The sequence below is a fragment of the Arachis ipaensis genome, chromosome B07 (genome assembly GCF_000816755.2).
Source record: "Arachis ipaensis cultivar K30076 chromosome B07, Araip1.1, whole genome shotgun sequence".
NCBI classification, from domain to species: domain Eukaryota; kingdom Viridiplantae; phylum Streptophyta; class Magnoliopsida; order Fabales; family Fabaceae; genus Arachis; species Arachis ipaensis.
In genome coordinates this window covers 41,169,438-41,188,992 of record NC_029791.2, presented here as the reverse complement: position 1 = coordinate 41,188,992, position 19,555 = coordinate 41,169,438, and the positions used below count along the sequence as shown (strand labels likewise).

Here is a 19,555-nt window from a genome sequence, read left to right as displayed (position 1 = left end):
CTCTTTGGTGAATGGGTCTTGATCTTTGTGGGAGCTGTCTTCATGACTGGATCGAATTGTTTTGGTCTTAAGGTTGGCTTCGAGCTTTAGGAGGTTGTCCTCTAACTCTTGACGTCGTCTTGTTTCCCTCCGGAGATCTCTTTCGGCTTCGCGTTGGTGTTCGGGCTGTTGTTCCAGCTGCTTGAGACATTCCTGTTGTTCTCGGAGGGCATCTAAAATTTCTGTGTTTGGAGAATGCTTGTCTCCGTTTTGGTGAGGTGTATCTTTCGGTGTGATGTCCGCGTTCTTATGCGGCGTCCTGTTTTCCAAATCAGAATTGTGGTCGTTGTCAAGGTTGTCGGCCATGATGATGGACTGACTTCCAGGTTCTCTGGCAACGACGCCAATGTTCTGAGGGTTACCTGAAACTGAAGGTCAATTTCGGATGAGATCTGTTGTGATGGCCGGAGCTGTCGTGTCCGACTTATTGAATTTGGCGGTGCTGCTAATCCTGGTTCACCAGAGGGTGGTGGTACCTGCAAGAGACTCCGATGCTTAAGTTAGCATGGGCTTTGAGCCGGTATTTTGTGTAGAATCAGAGTATGAGTTATACCTGGGTGCTCCAGTGTATTTATAGTGGTGTGGACTGACCTTTCTAGATAAGTTAGTTATCTTATCTTATCTTTGAATGAAGTCATCTTATCTTTTAGGCCAACTGCCTTTGGAGTGGGCTGTGTCCCTCTGTCTGGCCTACTTGGGCTTTTATAACGATGGGGCCGAGCTCTTTAAGGGAGAGGTCGGTAGCAATCCAACATGAAGAGCTCGGTCATTCGTGTCTGAAGTCAGCTCGGGTCGCAAAGCTCGACCGGTGGTATGAACAAAAAGAATTATGAACTAGTTGCGCCTGATCCCAAGGAAAGGGTTCGTTTTCCTTCTTTAAATAGTTTTGAGTGGCCGTTTTTCTACGCTTATGACTATTTCTTCACCAAACTAGACATCACTCCTCCTTTTATCGAATTTGAGACCGAGATCCTTTGGACCTGTCACGTAGTGCCTTCCCAGCTTCACCCTAACTCTTGGGCATTTATGAAGATTTTTCAACTTCTGTGTCAAGAGCTGGGTGTCTGACCTTCCCTAAGCCTTTTCTTGTACCTGTTCGTCTTAACCAAGCCCGGGTCGCATAAGAGGAAAGCTTCCTGGATTTCCTTTAGGGCCACTCAGGGTAGAAAAGTCTTTTCGATTTTTTCTGACTCTTTTCATGACTTCAAAAATTATTATTTTAAAGCCCGAGCTGTAGAGGATGTCTGTCCTTTCTTTTTGTACAATAGTGATGAGCCCTCCTTTCCCCTCTGGTGGCAAGAGAACTTAGTGGTGGTTAAGTATACTTTAGAGAATTCAGATGAGGTGGAGAAAGTGGTGCGCAAAATTAAACTCTGCAAGTTTCGCACAGATGAACCGGCAAGTGCACCGAGTCGTCCAAGTAATACCTCAGGTGAGTAAGGGTCGAATCCCACGGAGATTATTGGATTGACCGAGCAATGGCTATCTTGTAGATCTTAGTCAGGTGATTAGAAAAAAATGGTTGTCTGTTTAAAAGCATAAATAAAATAGTAAAGGAAACAAAATACCAGATTAATGTGGAAGCAATGATAGAGATTCAGTTAAGACTTTGGAGATGCATATTCTTTCCGGATTAACCTTTCTCACTGTCTACTTCAATAACGAATGATTCCTTCAATGGCAGCCGTAAGTGAATAACTCATATCCTCTCATCAAGTTAGCCTCTTCTAAACCATAGCAATCCACCATATCCAAGCAACTCATGTCCTCTCATCAAGTTAACTCATGGCTTTCCACTATGGCCGAAGGTGAAGCACTAAGCAATCCATTCCCCTTTGCGATCGTACTCAAAATGCCACAGACAAGGTCGGATCTTCCGGATCAGGGAATATTACTTCTCTGACTCTAGCCTTAATGCCACAGAGACCGATGTTATGTCACTTATCCAAAGTCGCCTAGGTACTCTCTTGGAATCCGTAGTGCACTCTCTAGCTATGGTTCAATGCTATCCGGGTCAGGACTCACACAGAACCCATGTAGAACTAGGATGATTGTCACGTGTCATCCTTAATTCATGAGATGAAGAATGAAAATGCACTAGAGAATGGAATCAAACGTGTATTGAAATAGAAACAGTAATATTATTAATCCTTGAGAATCAACAGAGCTCCTAACCCTAACTTAGGAGGTTTAGTCGCTCATAGCTTACAGAAAGTAATAGTAAAATGTACGAATAGGCAAAGATCTCTAACATGGGTGATCTTTGTTCTATATATAATAACCTAATAACTAAAAAGTACAAAAATATGATGGACTAGACTAGAGGTGCAAAAATCCACTCTTGGGCCCACTTTGGTTGAGTGCTTGGGCTGAGCTTGGCGTCCAACTTGAGGAATGGGCATTGAACACCCATTGAATACTATGATGAGATAAGTGAATACTACCATCTTCCATGGTGAGAAGCCTTTAGTAGGGATCTTTTTGGTCCTCTATCCCCTAGGCATCTTTCCTTTAGGACCCTCTTCCTTGGTTGATAGTGTACACCCGACACTAAACTTACGTTTGGTGGTAGGGGGTTGAATTGGTTCCATCCAAGGGAGGAGGCTTAAATGCTGAATCCTTTATGCAAGTGCTTCCCTTGTCAGAGGGTAATGGAGGGTTAAAAACCTCGAACACCATCCAAACCTCATGCAACCTCAGTGCCTTCTTTCCTTGCTCAACATCTATCAGGGCTCTTTTAGTGGCCAAGAGTGAGGTTCCGAGAATGATGGAGTCATTCGCATCCTCTCCCATGTCAAAGCCTGCAGGGAAGCAGAGCTCTCCAACTTTTACCAATACGTTCTCTACTGGCTCGTGTGCTTGCCTCAAGGACTGGTCATTCATTTGTAGGGTAATCCTTGTTGCTTGTGCCTCTTGGATTCCCAGCTTCTTCATCACAGATGAAGGTATCACATTCAAACTTAAGTGAAGATCATACAGGGCTTTGTCAAGAGTGATCTTTCCAGTAGTGCATAGAATCTGAAAGCTCCCTGGATCTGGCATCTTCCTTGGTAATTCATTCTGGACTAAGGCACTGCATTCTTTGGCCAGTACCACAGTTTTATCTCCCTTTAGGTCTTTCTTTTCAAAAAGACTGCCTTTTAGACAGGCCATATAGGGGGTCTTCTTTTCCAATACCTCTGCAAAAGAGATATTGACTTGTAGCTTCTTGAGTGCTGCTAGGAAATGAGCCAGTTGCTCATCTTCTGGTTTTTTTTGCACGCATAGGAAAGATAGCTCTTAAGGCTCTTTCACTTCTGCAAGGGCGTACTCTGTGGTAATCACAGGCTCCTCTTGCACGCCCAGAAAAGATTCAACTTGAGGTTCCTTCTCCTCTATAGGGGCATGCTCAATGGTATTCTCAGGATCCTCCTGGTCCTTTATTGCCTTCAGTCCCTTAGTAGCAGGCTCCTGAGGTTCGGCCTCCTTGGTGACGACTACTGTTCCACCTTCTTTTAAGGTCTCCCTCCTAGAGAGCATCAGGCTTTCTGTGAAGGCCCTACAGGGATGCACCTCCTCAAATAACTCAGTAGGAGGAATATTAACCTACTTAAGTGTCTACTGGGCATGGGTGTGAGTGTCTCCTTGAAGGTAGTTACCACTCATATCGCTAGGAGCATTATAAATCTCAGTAGGGGGTGCGGCTACAGTCTCCATGTGTCTCCATGTCTAGAACATCTATCCTAACTAGGGACGTCCAAGTAATACCTTATGTGTGTGAGGGTCGAATCCTACAGAGATTGTCGGATTGAGCAAGCAATGGCTATCTTGTAGATCTTAGTCAGGTGATTGGAAAAGATAGTTGTTGTGAAAAACGCATAAAAATAGAATAAAGATAGAATTGCTTAATTGGTGTGATACCAGTGATGAGAAAATGGTTGAGGATTCAAAGATGCTTCCTCCTTTTGGATCAAATTTTCTCACTATCTACTTCAACTTCTGATGATTCATTCCATGGCAGGCTGTAAGTGATTAATGCTAGGTCAGTAGTCATTAATCTCCTCTGCCTCAGATCAAACGCTAGGTCAGTGGTCATCCAATATGAATGGGGGTGAAGCTCCTGTAGTCTATTCCCTTGGTGATCCTATTCAAAATGCCACAGACAAGGTCAGATCTTTCGGATCAGACAATGTTGCTTCATGATTCTAGCCTATACCACAAAGGCCCTAATCACCCCATACCTCGGCTAAACTGATGTCTCCAAGTCCCCAATGAAGTCATGGATTAGCCGTCTAAGGATGTATAATTAAGCTTACGGTTCAATACTATCCCGTCAAGGACTCACAAGAACCCGTGTAGAATAGGGATGACGGTTAAGTTACGCTCCCAATTCATTAGGATGAAGAACGAAGATATATCTTAGAATAGAATCAAGCATAGATTGAAATAGAACAATGATATTATTAATCCATAAGAATTAGCAGAGCTCCTAACCTTAACCTAGAAGGTTACTGGCTCATACTGTACAATAATTTTCGAAAGTAAAAGTGGGGGAAGAAGGTCCTAAACATGGGTGATCTTTCCCTATATAAAATAACCTAGTAACTAAGAAGTACAAAATTATGATAGAATAGACTAGAGGTGCAAAAATCCATTTGTGGGCCCACCTGAGTTGAGTTCTTGGGCTGAGCTTGGCGTCCACTTGGAGGAATGGGCATTCAACGCCCATTAGGGAGTGATTGGCGCTACTTTGTACTCTTGGTGGGCATTGAACGCACATTAGGGGGTGATTGGCATTCAACGCCAGCTTTGGATCTCCTTTGGGGCATTGAACGCCAGCTAGGGGGTAGCTCCTTGGTGTTCAACGCCTTTAATGGGCAGGCTCCTTCAATATAAAGTATAGATCATTATATATTGCAGGAAAACTATGGAAGTTAGCTTTCCAACGTCATTGAGAACACATTATTTGGACCTCTATAGCTCCTGAAATACTCATTTGAGTGCATGGAGGTCAGATTTTGATAGCACCTGCTACGCTTTCCTTGCCTCTGAATCAGACTTTGCCAAAGCTCCTCAATTTCAGCCAAAAATTACCTGAAATCATCATAAAACACAACAACTTAAAGTAGAATCTAAAAATGTGAATTTCTTACTAAAACCTATGAAAATATAATAAAACTTAAACAAAACATAACAAAAACTATATAAAAATGATGCTAAAAGGTGTATAAAATATTTGCTCATCAACGATCATAACAAATGAAAGAAAGAGAAATGATGTCTTCAAGGTGAAAACTTATAAAGAGACCTCCATAATATCATCCGAATAAAATTCCTAAATTCTAAGACTCTCAACTATAAGGATGAACAAGTATTGGAACGCATGCATAAGTACATCATTGAGTTTATCCCATTATCACTTGATCACTTAACTCACTTAAACATCTCAAGAAATTTTTCATCATTATTCAATCAAGGAAATCCTTTATGCATAGCTCTTTCTTTCTTGGGGACAAGCAAGACCTTAAGTTTGGTATTGTAATGCATGAGCATTTTATAGTTATTTTTCTAGCTAAATAGCTTAATAAAGTGAGTAATTTCTCTTTAAATCTATTGCATTTTAAGCCAAATCACTTCAAATACTTGTGTGCATATTTGTAGGAAATTATTGAGAAACAAAGAGAATATGATCTACTTGTGGGGGAAACAAAGATGTGGTAAAGCAAAAGGTACATCAACGATCTCACACGTCCCTCACTTCCAAGACACGCTTAGCCAAGGTCCAGAGAGGTGGAGGAGCAAGGCTCTTCATGGACGTGCAATGTCCTTCACGCTAGAGCCACGCTAAGCCAAGGTCCAGAGGGGTGGTGAACAAGAATTCATTGAGGGCATCGCCCGTTGCCCATGCTGGCCTCACGGCAGCCATGCAAGGCTCACCTCCCAAGGACATGCCCCACGTCTCTCATGCCAGCAAGCATGCCCATGCAACTTCCTCACTCATCTCATTGCAAGAGTGTACTACAGGGACGCCACACTCACGCTGCACCCACGCCCTTGGAGCTCTCCTCACTTCAGGATCGCGGACGTGCAATGTCCTTTATGCTGGCCTCACGCCAGCAATGCAAGGCTCACCTTCCAGGGACATGCCCCATGTCTCTCGCGCCAACAACATGCCAAGCTTGTCCCAATCCTTCCTTTCATCACGAACGTGCAACGCTACCCATGCCAACCTCACGCCCATTCAGACTTAGCCCTTCCAAGATTGCACACATCGGACGCTGATCACGTTGGATACACGCTCGTGAAGCCCCAGCCACATGAAGGCATGCATGCATTGAATACGTTGGACGATCCTCACGCATATTGCATGCCAGGCTTGTGTCTAACCTTCTTCCTTTGAACGCGTGCCACATCCAACACACCCCAGCTAAGCCCACACTTTCCTTCTTCTTCCCTGATGCGTGAGCATCATTAGTATCTTTTCTATGTGATTTTTATGGCATTCTATTGATTTATTAGAGGGTTTTAGTGGATTATTAATGAGTCCACATTTGATGATAAATTTTGACTTGAATTGAGTGGATTTTATCACATAAACTCACACTTATTCTCTTAAATAGCATACTTTTGTGATTTCTCTCTAAATTGTACCTATTGTAAAAACATGGTTTTTTTATTTAATTAATTAATTTAATCCCATTTTTATTCTACTCAATATCCTAATATATTTTGTTGAGTGATCTCAGGTCTAATAGGCAAGGATGGCTTTGGAAAAGTCGAAGAAAAACATGTAAAATGAGAGATTTCATGAAGAAACAAAGAAAAAGAAGGCACTGCTGTGTGCGTACGCACACCTTCCTGTGCATACACACAAGATGGATTTCAACCAGTGTACGTACGCATATAACCCTGTGCATATGCACAAAGTCCTAACGCGTAACTCAATTAAAAGGTCATGTAGCTCGTAATTTTTGTGGGCCTTTTGGCCCAATTTTGGGGACCCTGAAGCTGAATTGGAGGCTATATCAAAGGGGCAACATTCTATAACATGGAGACAACATTATGACATACTTTTTAGGAGTTTTTAGGTTAGTTTTCTCCTAGGATTTTCTCTAAATTCTCCCTTAGGGTTTATTTAGGGTTTATAGTAGAATTTGCTCATTTACATTTTGATCTTGGATATTTTCTTGCCTTTATTGTAAGTAATCTCTAATTTTCTCTTTAATTACACTACATTTGCTACACGTTCTTATAATAGAAGTTATTTTGTTTAGTTTAATTACTTGTGAATCATTGAGTTTTTATTGGTGAATTTGATGTTTTATTATTTATATATGCTTGATTGAGTTGTCATTATTGATTTTGTTCATTGATTGGTCATAGTTTCAATTTATTTTTGCAATTTTATTATGTGTTGTTATTATATCCACCAAGTATTTGTGAAAATGCCAATTATGAAAATGGAGTGGATTTTCACTCCTTGGCTTTGGATTTGAGTACCTAGGATCCTAGAGTCATAATGTCTGATATTTAGTGGTAATTTTGAGTTTGTTAGTTGCTGTTGTTTTTACTAACGCTAGCTTTTGTTTATTTACTGCTTTTTATTTTATTCCCGTTGTGGGAATTCTCTTCACAATGTAAAGGGAAATCTAATTTGATTTCCTTGTTGTTTTTGTCTATGTAGAATAATAGGGATAAAGAACCGCTTTAGTATGATCCTGAGATTGAAAAAACTCTTTGGCAGTAGAGAAAACAGGCTAGAAACCAAAGAGTTGAAGAAGTGATTGAAGGAGTGGTTGAAAAAGAATTCTCTGAAAAAGACATGATAGAGAACAATGTCAACGTCCCTCCACCTAGGAGGACTCTTGGCTCTTACATAAATCCCAACCTAGATAGTTACAGGAGTGGTATCATCACACCTACTGTCAAAGCCAATAATTTTGAATTAAAGCCACAACTTGTTACATTAGTTCAACAAAATTTCCAGTTTAGTGGAAGCCTGCCGGAAGATCCTAATCTATTCATCTCTAATTTCCTACAAATCTATGACACTATCAAGACAAATAGTATTTCATCTGAGGTGTACTATTTGCTACTCTTCCCTTTTGCTGTAAGAGACCGGGCTAAACAATGGCTAGATAATCAGCGCAATAAGAGCATAGCCATATGGGAAGACTTGGTCACTAAGTTCCTAAACAAGTTCTTCCCAGCTCAGAGGTTGACTAAGCTCAGAATCGACGTTCAGACCTTCAGACAGCATGAAGGAGAGTCCCTCTATAAAGCTTGAGAGAGGTATAAGGAGATGCTAAGAAAGTGCCCTCCGGATATGTTTGCTGACTCGGTCCAGCTTCAGATATTTTATGATGGGATCACCCCCGCCTCTTGGTGGTCCTTGGATAACTCGGATGGAGGCTTTTTACATATGAAAAAGACCACTAATAAAGTACTTGAATTGATTGAGATGGTGGCCAACAATCAATATCTCTATTCTTCCGAAAGGTCAGCAAGAACTATAAATGCAATTACTCAACACCTAGTAGGAATGCAAGTGTCAGCAGTGATTTCTCAAGAGAATTCCTATGGTCTGAGTAACTGGCTATTTCAAGGTGAGGGCATGGAGTATGGATATTTATCTCTGGAGCAAGTACATTTCATAAATAAGCATCACAATGATCCCTTCTCTAAGACCTATAATCCTGGATAGAGAAACCACCCAAATTTTGGGTGGGAAAACCAAAACCAGAGGCCTAACCAAGTTAACAACACCCACCAGCCCAATCATTTCAATAACCACTAGCAGAGCACCTTCAGTAACCATCACTACAACCCAAACAACCATCTTGTAAATCATCAACAGCCACCTACTTTACATTCCACCCCACAAGACTCCCAAAGGCTTACTAATCTTGAACTTGCAGTAGAAAAACTCTCCCAGAACTCACACCCATCACAACAAGAATCCCAGAGGCTTTCTAACCTTGAATTAGCCTTAGAAAAACTTTCACAAAACACTGCATCTTTCATTAAGATCCAAGAAGCTTCAATGAGAAATTTGGAGATACAAATGGGCAAACTAGCTCAACGAATGGAGAAATCCACAAACGTTCTTCCCAGTGATACAATTCCAAACCCATGGGAAGAGTGCAAGGGTATTATTTGAGAAGTGAAAAGGTAGTGGAACAAGAAGAAAAAGAAAAGCTCACTGCTAGTGACAAACAAAAGGAACAGGCAACAGAGAAGCACGTGCATCCTACCCTACAACAACCAATTCAAACCACAGAAGCCCCACTAAAAGAGAGAGTTCGGGTTCCTAACAATAAGCTTAGGATTCTATATCCTCAAGACTCCAATGGGAAAACGAGAAGAAACAATATTCTAAATTCTTGGAGATATTCAAGACTTTGCACATCAACATTCCATTCATAAAATCTCTTGAACAAATGTCCTTATATGCTAAGTTTATGAAGGACTTGTTGTCCAAGAAGAAATCATTGAAGGGAAGCCAAATAGTGGTGATGACTAAGAAGTGTAGTGCGCTTATTCAAAGGAACTTGCCAACAAAGAAGAAAGATCCAGGGAGTTTTCAAATTCCTTGTCCTATTGGCAACACTACATTTGATAGATCTTTATGTGATTTAAGGGGAAGTTTAATCTAATGCTTTTGTATGTGATGGGGAGGTTGTAAATTCAAGAGTTGAAACCCACAAAAATAGCTCTACAACTTGCAGACAAATCAATAAAGCTTGCGCATGGAGTAGTTGAAAATGTCTTGATCAAAGTGAGAAAATTCTTCCTTCCAGTGGATTTTGTTATTCTTGACATGGAGGAAGATGAGCATGCCTCAATCATTCTAGGAAGACCCTTCTTAGCTATTGGAAGATCCCTTATTGATGTTGAAAAGGGTGAAGTAATGCTACGGGTGCCAGATAAACCATTATTTTATGGTTTATCTCGTGCTGATTTGAGTAGTTTTTATCAAGTCTTTGTACACTTATTCATACAATCTGCATGGTATTACAATTCCTTCCTAGTTTTCTGCTATAATTGAAAACTTGCTTCCTAAGCCTTTAAATTGTATATTTTTAATCCCTCTTTACACCATTCGATTTCGTGATCTGTGCGTTAAGTGTTTTCAGGCCTTATAGGGCAGGAATGGCTTAAAGAATGGAGAGGAAGCTTGCATAAATGGAAGGAGCACAAGAAATAAAGGAGATAACTAGCGAGGAGCGACGCGCATGCATGCTCACGCAAGCGCGTGAATTGGAGTTCGCACGGCGACGGGTGCGCGTGACTGACGCGTACGCGTGACAAGGAGAATCGCCAAATGACGCGCACGCGTGACATGCGCTATCTGTAGAAATCACAGAAAATGCTGGGGGCAGTTTTGGGCCAAGTTTGGACCCAGTTTTCAGCCTAGAAACACAGACTAGAGCCAGGGGAAGAGTAGAGACTCAATATACATTCTCATTCGCATAGTTTTTAGTTTTAGATTGGAATCTTAGAGAGAAATCACTCTTCCTCTAGGTTTTCTACACACTCATAGTTTTTATAGTTTATGCTTTTGCTTTGGATATTGAGAATAGTCACTACCTCCATTGAAGTTGCTATTATTCTAGTTTGTTTTCTTATTCCTTTACTCTTTTGATTACTTATTAACCCTGTTCAGATACGTATGTTGCATTTTTGGGATTTATTAATGCAAAGAACTACTTTTACTTTTAATTAATTTTCAGTTCCTATTTTATTTAATTTATCATGTCTTCTTCTTATATTTCTATGAACGTTATATTCATGTCAATGGAGTAGACTCCCAACTTGACGTGGGGGTTCATTAAAGGGAGACCCTTGAGTTGGAATGCTCAAGTGATTAGTTAAATTGGAATTTGTTAGCTAATTTTTTATTTACTAATGCTAATCCTTCCCAAGGGAGAGGATTAGGACTTGCGAATAAGAGTTAGCTCAATTGCTTGACTTTCCTTTATTTAGTAAGGGTTATGTTCGTGCAAGGATGCACGGCTCCGTGCTATACGTCGGCTTCCGTTGGTCGATGAAAGAGATTTTGTTCTGCAGCGGAGAAACGCCAAGCTTGAGCACGAACCGGGTGGAGAACCTGCAAAAAGGACTCCAACGATCAAGTTAGTGGAGAGTAGTTACAAAACAGAGTATAAGCATAGGAAGTGTGTACGAGTGCATTCAAGTGTTGCCCCGATGATCCCATTTGATTTGGTAGCAGCCGTTTTTATAGAGTTGTAGGTTGATTCTATTTGATGGTTTGTTAGAGTGAATTTCGGTTTTAACCGAGATCTTTGGGGTTGTTATCATGTCGTGATGATTTGCTGCTTATGTGACTGACGTGGCCGAGATATAGGGTGGCAGTTCCAAGTTGTAAGGTACGGTACATAGCCCCCAAGCTTGACTTGCTTGGGTATTTGGTTTTTAGCAAGTTGAGCTTTTAGGATGACCTATATCTCGGCTAGTCATGCCAGCCCCCAAGCTCAACGTTGCGTGCGTTTTGGGCGTGAAGCACGAACCTTTGTTGTTGAAAAATGATTAAACGAAACGACTGGCATTGGGAGGGTGTTTTCCCATTATTTTAGGAAAACGTGCTGTCATTACTTCACTTAATGCTTGTAACTGAACCGGTTTTGACCCTTAGTTTCTCTGCGGTTTTTGGTTTTGCGTTCCCACTTTGTTAGTGGGTTGTAATAAGCTGTTTGTGTTATCGGTCTTTGGTGATTCTTCGAAAAGTCACTCTTTTTCCCTCTGATTTTGAAAGAAAATGTCTTCAAAAGGTTAGATTTTTCGTTTCCTTTATCTTCTATTCTTTCTCCATCTTTTCGTAATTGTGGTCTGTAATGGATAAAGAAAAGTTGAAGGAGAAGCAGAAAGTTGTAGAGGTAAAAAGGGATGACCTTTATCATTGGGTCCATGACGACGTTAAAACTCGTGCTTCCTTGTATTGTAGTTTTGATTCTCTCCAGGAGTTTCGTGCGATGAAGTTGGTGAAGGATGGCTCTAATGTTGATGTCGAGCTTCTCCCTTGTTCTAGTGACGATAGGGTTTGTGAGCGTAGGGGTGATTGGGGGTATTTTTATATATATACTCCATGTTTCTCTGAACTGTATGTTAGGTTTCTTTTTTCTTCCTTTGAGTGCGACGTATTGACTCAACTGAATTGTGCTCCTTCCCAATTACATCCCAACTCCTGGGCATTTCTAAAAGCTTACCAGTGTTTGATGTCCTTTCTAGAATATCCTCCTTCCTTTGGCGTTTTCTTTTCTCTGTTTCAGTCAAAAGGGGTTCGGAGGGGTTTATGGGTTTGTTTAAGCAGTTTTCCTGGTCGTTCTATATTTCTTTTGTACAAGTCTTCTTTTAAAAATTTCAAGTCTTTGTTTGTGAAAGTCCGATCTACAGAAACAGAATACCCTTTTTATCTTGATGACGAGCTGAAAGAAAGATATCCCTTGTATTGGTGTTCTGAGCCTATGCAAGTACTTGAGGCGTATAGAAGTGACGAAGAAGACTTGATTATTGACTTTTTGGTGAAAAACTTTGCTTCCGGCGAGTGTCTCTCAATCCCTGAGATGTTAAATTTTGAAAAAGATAATGATAGGGAAGGGTTGCGTACTTATATAGGTAATGTACATGTTTGTCCCTGGTATTAGTTTTCTGTTTCGACACTGATGTCTTTCGCTTGGTTTTGCAGGTGGACGGGTACCGCATCTGAATTCCTCCAGGCTTCAATCTTTTCTTGACAGAAAAAGGGAAAAGGGTGTAACTACTTCTGCTGCTCAAAATGTTGAAGAAGGGGGTGCTGCTTTTTCGACTGCGCAACCTGTTTCTTCAAAAAGAAAAAGAGGGGTGGCTGATGATTCATTGGAGGTGCTATCTGAGGAAGATAGGGAGGTGGCCGAGGTTTCTACCATTGTTTTTGATCGCCAGCGCAAGCTTCATGGGTTTATTCCTGGGGCAAATGCCCATTCTTTGTGGAGCGACCAATTTCCCTTGGCCGAGCTCTCTGATAAAGCTTCCCAGTTTCCTGGGGATATGATACTTACTCGACATGTGGGTCTGGAAGCTTTAGGCAAATATGTTCAGGTAAACTTTTGTGTCTGTCCTGTTCCTGTCTGTTTTGCTGGTTTTCCTTGTTTGTTTTAATTTTGGGTTTGGTCAGGTTGTCGCTTCTCGTTTGCTGTGCGTTGGGCGTACTACTGAATTGCTTGGAGCTGAAAGGCAGGCTGAGGTTGATAAATTTGCTACTTTGGAATGTTTGGTAAAAGAAAAAGAGAGAGCCATTACTGATATGACAACGAAAATGAAGGAGAAGGAAAGGTCGGCCTCTGATGTGGCTGCTAAGTTGGAGGAGAAGGGACGAGAAGTTGCTCACCTTCAAGATTAGATTCGATCTTTTCAAGCCAAGATTAGGGACAATGATAAGGCGAAAGGTGAGATGACTGCTCGAATTCATGAGCTGGAGGACCAAGGTATTGAGATGTTCACCTCGGGCTTCGATCGGGCTGTCGCTCAAGTGTCGTTATTTGATCCTGGATTCGATGTTCGTCAGCTTGATGTGACGAAGATAGTCGTTAATGGGGAGTTGGTTCAGGACGAGGCTGGTGAACATCATGATGAGAACGTGCCTCCTCCTGTTTGAAAGAAATTTTTATTATTTGCCTTTAGTAAGTAGTTTGGACTTGTATGTTTTTTGAAAGACTTTGGACTTGTATGTTTTTTGAAAGACTTGTTGGTTTTTATTCCGACTTTATCAACTGTTTCTCTGATGTATAGTGTTGGAGTTTGCTTTTGCTAATATTTTATGATTACAGCGTTTTATTGCTGCTTTGTATATCCATGTATGGGGAAATGTATGATTTTATTTAGATAGAATTGTCCCTCATGTTCGAGGTGTGCAGGATGGTCGGCCTCGTTAAAACCTACCCGAGTAAACCCTCCTTAGGGAAAAACCTCGTGGTTAGGAAAAAGAGTACCTAACCATCTTGTATGTTACAATATCGTGATCAACTATAGTAGTATTTGAGTGATGAGATGTTCCATGTGTTCGGCAATGCTGTCCCATTCAATGTTTCTAGACGATAAGCTCCTCTTCTGACCACCTTAGTGATTCGAAAAGGTCCTTCCCATGTCGCTGCTAATTTTCCATGGCCTGGTGGTTTCCGAACATCTTCTATCTGTCTGAGCACTAGGTCTCCCTCCCGGAGGGTCTTTGGTCTCACTCTCTTGTCGTACTGTCGTTTCATAGCTAGTTGCATTGATTTTTGCCTTAACTGCGTGAGATTGCGTTCTTCATCGATGATGTCAAGCTCGGCAAGCCGAGCTTGTTCGTTAGAACTGTCGTTGAAGTGCTCGGTCCTCGTTGACCCTTGACTGATTTCCAAAGAGATCACGCATTCTGATCCGTACACTAAGCGGAAAGGACTTTCTTTAGTTGTTGATTGCGGAGTTGTGTTATAACTCCATAGTATCTCTGGTATTAGCTCGGCCCAGCGACCTTTAACCTCGGTCAGCTTTTTCGTTAGGGCCTGCAAAATTACTTTGTTAGCCGCCTCTGCAAGCCCGTTGGTTTGTGGGTGCTCAACAGAGGAGAAATAATGTCTAATATTCATGTTAGTTAAAAATGATGCAATCTTTTTGTCAGTAAATTGCCTACCATTATCAGAGATAATTTCACGTGGCATGCCATATCTACAAATGATAAATTTCCAAATAAACTTTTGTACCTTATCCGAGGTTATTTTTGCAAGTGGTTGCGCTTCTATCCACTTTGTAAAGTAGTCGATGGCTACCAAAAGGAACTTTACCTGGCCTGGCGCTATAGGGAATGGTCCGAGGATGTCCATGCCCCACTTGTGGAATGGCCAAGTTACATCCGATGTATGTAACGCCTCGGCTGGGTTGTGTATCAGTGGCGAGCATTTTTGACATGATTTGCACTTTTTGACCTTGTCTGTGCAGTCCGACCTTAAGGTCGGCCAATAATATCCCGCACGTAAGATCTTTGTTGTCAAGCTTCTGCTTTCGATATGATGTCCGCAAATGCCCTCGTGGACTTCGTCTATTGTTAATCTGGTGTCTTCTCCTGCAAGACATTTAAGCAGTGGTCGGGAAAAACCACGTTTGTATAGATTATCTTTGATTAGGGTGAACTGGGTTGCTTTCCTTTTAAAAGACCTCGGATCACCATCTGGTACGATTCCCGTCTTCATGTAATGTATTATTGGTGTTCGCAAATCTTCATCCTGTGACAAATTTAAGACATATTACAAATCTAGGCTAGGTTTTGTTAGTGTGAGATGTACCAAACTTCCTGATTGCTGATCTTCTCTGTGTGTTGCTAATTTAGATAATATGTCTGCTCTAGAGTTTTGTTCCCGTGGTATATGTGTTATTTCAAATTTTTGAAAACCCTGTATCATGCCCTTAGCAATATGTAGGTACTTTTCCAAGAGTGTATATACACCTTGGTTGTCTTTTAGCAGAATTTCTGCTTCGCATCCGTTGTCATTGGATGCTTCGTCCACATACAGTTCCCATGGTTTTGTTTCTTCTACTTCATTTGTGAATTCTGAGATGAAATCGGCTAGAGCTTGGGCCTTGGGGGATCCTCTGGACTGATATGTGATGTCAAATTTGGAGAGTTCTACCGACCATTTGGTTAGCCTTCCTGCTAGGTCGGGCTTGGCTAGGATCTGCCGGAGTGGTTGATTGGTCCGAACTATAATTTGGTACCCCTAAAAGTAATGCCAAAGTCTTCGAGCTGTGACGATTAGTATATATGCTAATTTTTCTATCGTCGGGTACCTTATTTCAGCACCCTGTAGGACTTTACTTATGAAATATACTGGGTGTTGTTCTTCGCTGTCATCTGTTACAAGTACCAAACTAATTGTGTTAGTGGAAATTGAAAGATATAGGTGCAAGGGCTTGCCTTGTTCTGGCTTTCTCAATATGGGCGGTGATCCAAAGGTTTTTTTGAATTTAGTGAAAGCTTCTTCGCATTCTTTCGTCCAGACAAATTTGTCCGACTTCTTTAAGGTGTTAAAGAAGTGGTATGACTTTTCCGCTGCTGCTGGCAAGAACCGAGAAAGAGCTGCCAGCTGACCTGTGAGCTGTTGGACTTCCTTTTTGTTTCTGGGGGATTGCATGTTGATTACGGCTGAACATTTGTCGGGGTTCACTTCTATTCCTCTGTTTGTCAGCAAGAAGCCGAGGAATTTGCCCCCCTTGACTCCGAACGCGCATTTTTCTGGATTTAGTCTCATATTGTGTTTTCTGAGCTGTGCAAATACTTCGTCCAGGTCGTGTTTGTGCTGTTCCTCCGAAGTTGATTTCACCACCATGTCATCCACATATATTTCAATGTTTTGGCCAATCTGATCTTTGAAGACTTTGTCCATAAGCCGCTGATATGTTGCTCTTGCGTTCTTTAGCCCAAAGGGCATGTCCTTGTAGCAAAAATTTCCTTGGTCTGTGATAAATGCTGTTTTTTCTTCGTCTCCTGGGTGCATGAGAATTTGGTTATAGCCAGAATAGGCATCCATGAAATTGAGCACTGGAAATCCCGAGGTGTCGTCTACCAATCTGTCTATGTTGGGGAGGGGGTAACCATCCTTAGGGCATGCTTTGTTTAAATCGGTGAAGTCCATGCACATACGCCACTTTCCCGAGCTTTTTCGTACCATTACGACGTTGGCTAGCCATGCTGAGAATCGAAGTTCCCGGATAAACCTTGCCTCTAAGAGCTTTTTGGTTTCTGCTTCTGCTGCTTTTCTCCTTTCGTCTCCCAAGTTTCTTTTCTTTTGTCGTATAGGTCAGACATTGGGATTGACAGCCAGCTTGTGGCAAATGAAGTTAGGGTCGATACTAGGCATGTCTGCTGGCGTCAATGCAAATAGTTACGCGTTGATTCGTAATATCGTGATAAGGTCGGCCTTTTGTCCTGCAATGAATGCCGATCCGATGTTAGTAAACTTCTCATCATGACCTATTTTTACCTGTTCAAGGTCGTCTGTTGGTGTCGGACGACTGTTGTCATTTCTGGGATCTAGCTCGGCCAGCGTTGGTATGTGCTCCGAGTTATAGACAGTGTGAATCCGAGGTGTTTCATCCTTCGTTACTGTTTTGAGGCTTGCGTTGTAGCATTGTCTTGCCTTCTTGTGGTCGGCATAAACTGTCCCCACCGTGTTATCCTGCAAGGGAAATTTCACACAAAGATGAACAGTTGAAACAATGGCACCAAAAGTATTTAATGATGGACGTCCTAGAATGATGTTATAGGGGCTAGGGCAATCGACCACTAGAAATTGGATATCTAGTGTTTTGGTATGTGGAGGTTCTCCAAATGTTGTTCTCAGCCAAATGTACCCGGATACCGATACTTTTTCCCCAGAGAACCCTACCAATTCTCTGGGCGACGGTTGTAGTGCGTTGTCATTGAAATGCATCTTTTTGAAGGTGGAGTAGAATAAGACGTCGGCGCTACTTCCTAGGTCAAGTAAGACCTTTTTTACTGTTAGTTCTCCCATGTGAATCGAGATGACAACTGGGTCATCAAGGTTCGGATAGGTTGTCTTAAGGTCGGCCGTGCTGAAGTCGATGCGTGAGGTCGGACTTGATGCTTGTCGTTCCAGGCGAGATCCTTCCATTGTCATCATTTCTCGGTAACTTCTTTTCCTTGCCGAGGTGGTGGTCCCACCTCCGGCGAAGCCTCCTGAGATGTAGTTAATGATCCTCTTGGATGGGGGTGTTTCGACCTGTTTATGTCTGCTATCCCTTTCTGCTTCTCTTTCTGTATCTCGCTGCTTTCTTGACGAGATATATTTGTCTAAGAGCCCTTGCCTGGCTAATCTCTCCAGTAGGTATTTTGCCACGATGCACTCGTCTGTGGTATGGCCGAACTTTTGGTGAAAAGCACAGTGTTTGCTTTTATCCACGTACTTCTGATCTTGGTATGATCCTGCTCGGACTGGTGGTTTGATCAATTTGTTATGCAGGATTTCTTTGATTATATCCTCTCTTTTTGTGTTGAATTTTGTGTACGTGTCAAATTTCGGCGCTAGTTTGAATGGTTTTCTAGAGTCTTTGCTTATGGGCCGATGAGGCCTCTCTTCTTCCTTCTTCATCGGCTTTTCGCTCCTCCGGGCCTCCCTGAGTTCTTCAATTTCGATCTGGCCCTGGGCTTTTTCTCGGAATTCCTCTAGTGTCTTTGGTTTTGCCACTGCGATTGCTTCCTGAAATTTCCCGGGGTGAAGGCCGCTCTTGATGGCATGTAATTGCACTTCAAGGTTAAGGTCGGGGATCTGCATTGCTGCTTCTGTGAACCGCATCATGTATTCCTTCAAACTTTCATGTTGTCCTTGTTTGATCGTGCTGAGGTAGTCTGAGTCCCGCACATAAATTTTAGAACTGCAAAATGATTAATAAATAATTTGGCAAATTCATCGAAGCTTGTTATTGAACCTGCAGGGAGGTTAGAAAACCATAATAGGGCGGCCCCGTCTAAGAAAGTAGGAAAAGACCGACACAAGATGGGATCGAAGTCGCTATTGAGAAACATCATTGATTTAAATTTTGTGACATGGATTTTAGGATCTCCGATCCCCTTGTACGGCGTTAGGGTCATTGGAAGTGTGAAGCTTTTGGGCATTTTAAAACTCATTATTTCTTCTGAAAAAGGATTTGTTCGTCGTCGTGCCGTTTTGGGGATAGTTTCCCCTGTCTTCACGTTGGATTCTGACTGACGTTCTTTATGTTGATCTGTGTGTATTTTCTTATTGGCCTTCTGTTCATCGTTTTTCTGCATCTCCGCCAATTGCTCGGCCATCCGCTGGTTTTCCGCAAGCAGGGCGGCGTTCGCAGCTAGGAGGTCGGCATTGGTCGGATTGGTAAAAGGCGTCACTGAGTGGTCCGTCATGGCTTGGTCCCTGAAGAAAAGGTAGAAAGCAGGGTGTTACGTCGTTAGCCTCCGAAACTTAAAGAGCGACGTGGGTTCTGGCCCCACGGTGGGCGCCAAAATGTTCGTGCAAGGATGCGTGGCTCCATGCTATACGTCGGCTTCCGTTGGTCGATGAAAGAGATTTTGTTCTGCAGCGGAGAAACGCCAAGCTTGAGCACGAACCGGGCGGAGAACCTGCAAAAAGGACTCCAACGATCAAGTTAGTGGAGAGTAGTTACAAAACAGAGTATAAGCGTAGGAAGTGTGTACGGGTGCATTCAAGTGTTGCCCCAATGATCCCTTTGATTTGGTAGTAGCCGTTTTTATAGAGTTGTAGGTTGATTCTATTTGATGGTTTGTTAGAGTGAATTTCAGTTTTAACCGAGATCCTTGGAGTTGTTATCACGTCGTGATGATCTGCTGCTTATGTGACTGACGTGGCCGAGATATAGGGTGGCAGTTCCGAGTTGTAAGGTACGGTACAGGTTAACTAAGTGAAAACAACAACCTCTTGATACTACACTTGAGAGAATTCCAACAAGGATAGAACTTCCAATTAATCATTCCCCGGTCAAGGTTTTTTAT

At 42.0% G+C, this 19,555-nt stretch overlaps 2 protein-coding genes across 2 annotated transcripts; both read right to left on the bottom strand.

Annotated features, from left to right (window-relative positions):
- Positions 2,596 to 3,192, bottom strand: LOC110265038. The gene has a single exon (XM_021107790.1). It carries the CDS (start codon positions 3,190 to 3,192, stop codon positions 2,596 to 2,598), a length of 597 nt encoding a protein of 198 aa, XP_020963449.1.
- On the bottom strand, positions 16,932 to 18,949 carry LOC107607142. The gene is made up of 2 exons (XM_016309121.1): positions 18,778 to 18,949; positions 16,932 to 18,415 (listed from the first exon to the last, which is right to left on the bottom strand). The coding sequence occupies exons 1-2, from the start codon at positions 18,947 to 18,949 to the stop codon at positions 16,932 to 16,934; spliced, it is 1,656 nt and encodes a 551-aa protein (XP_016164607.1).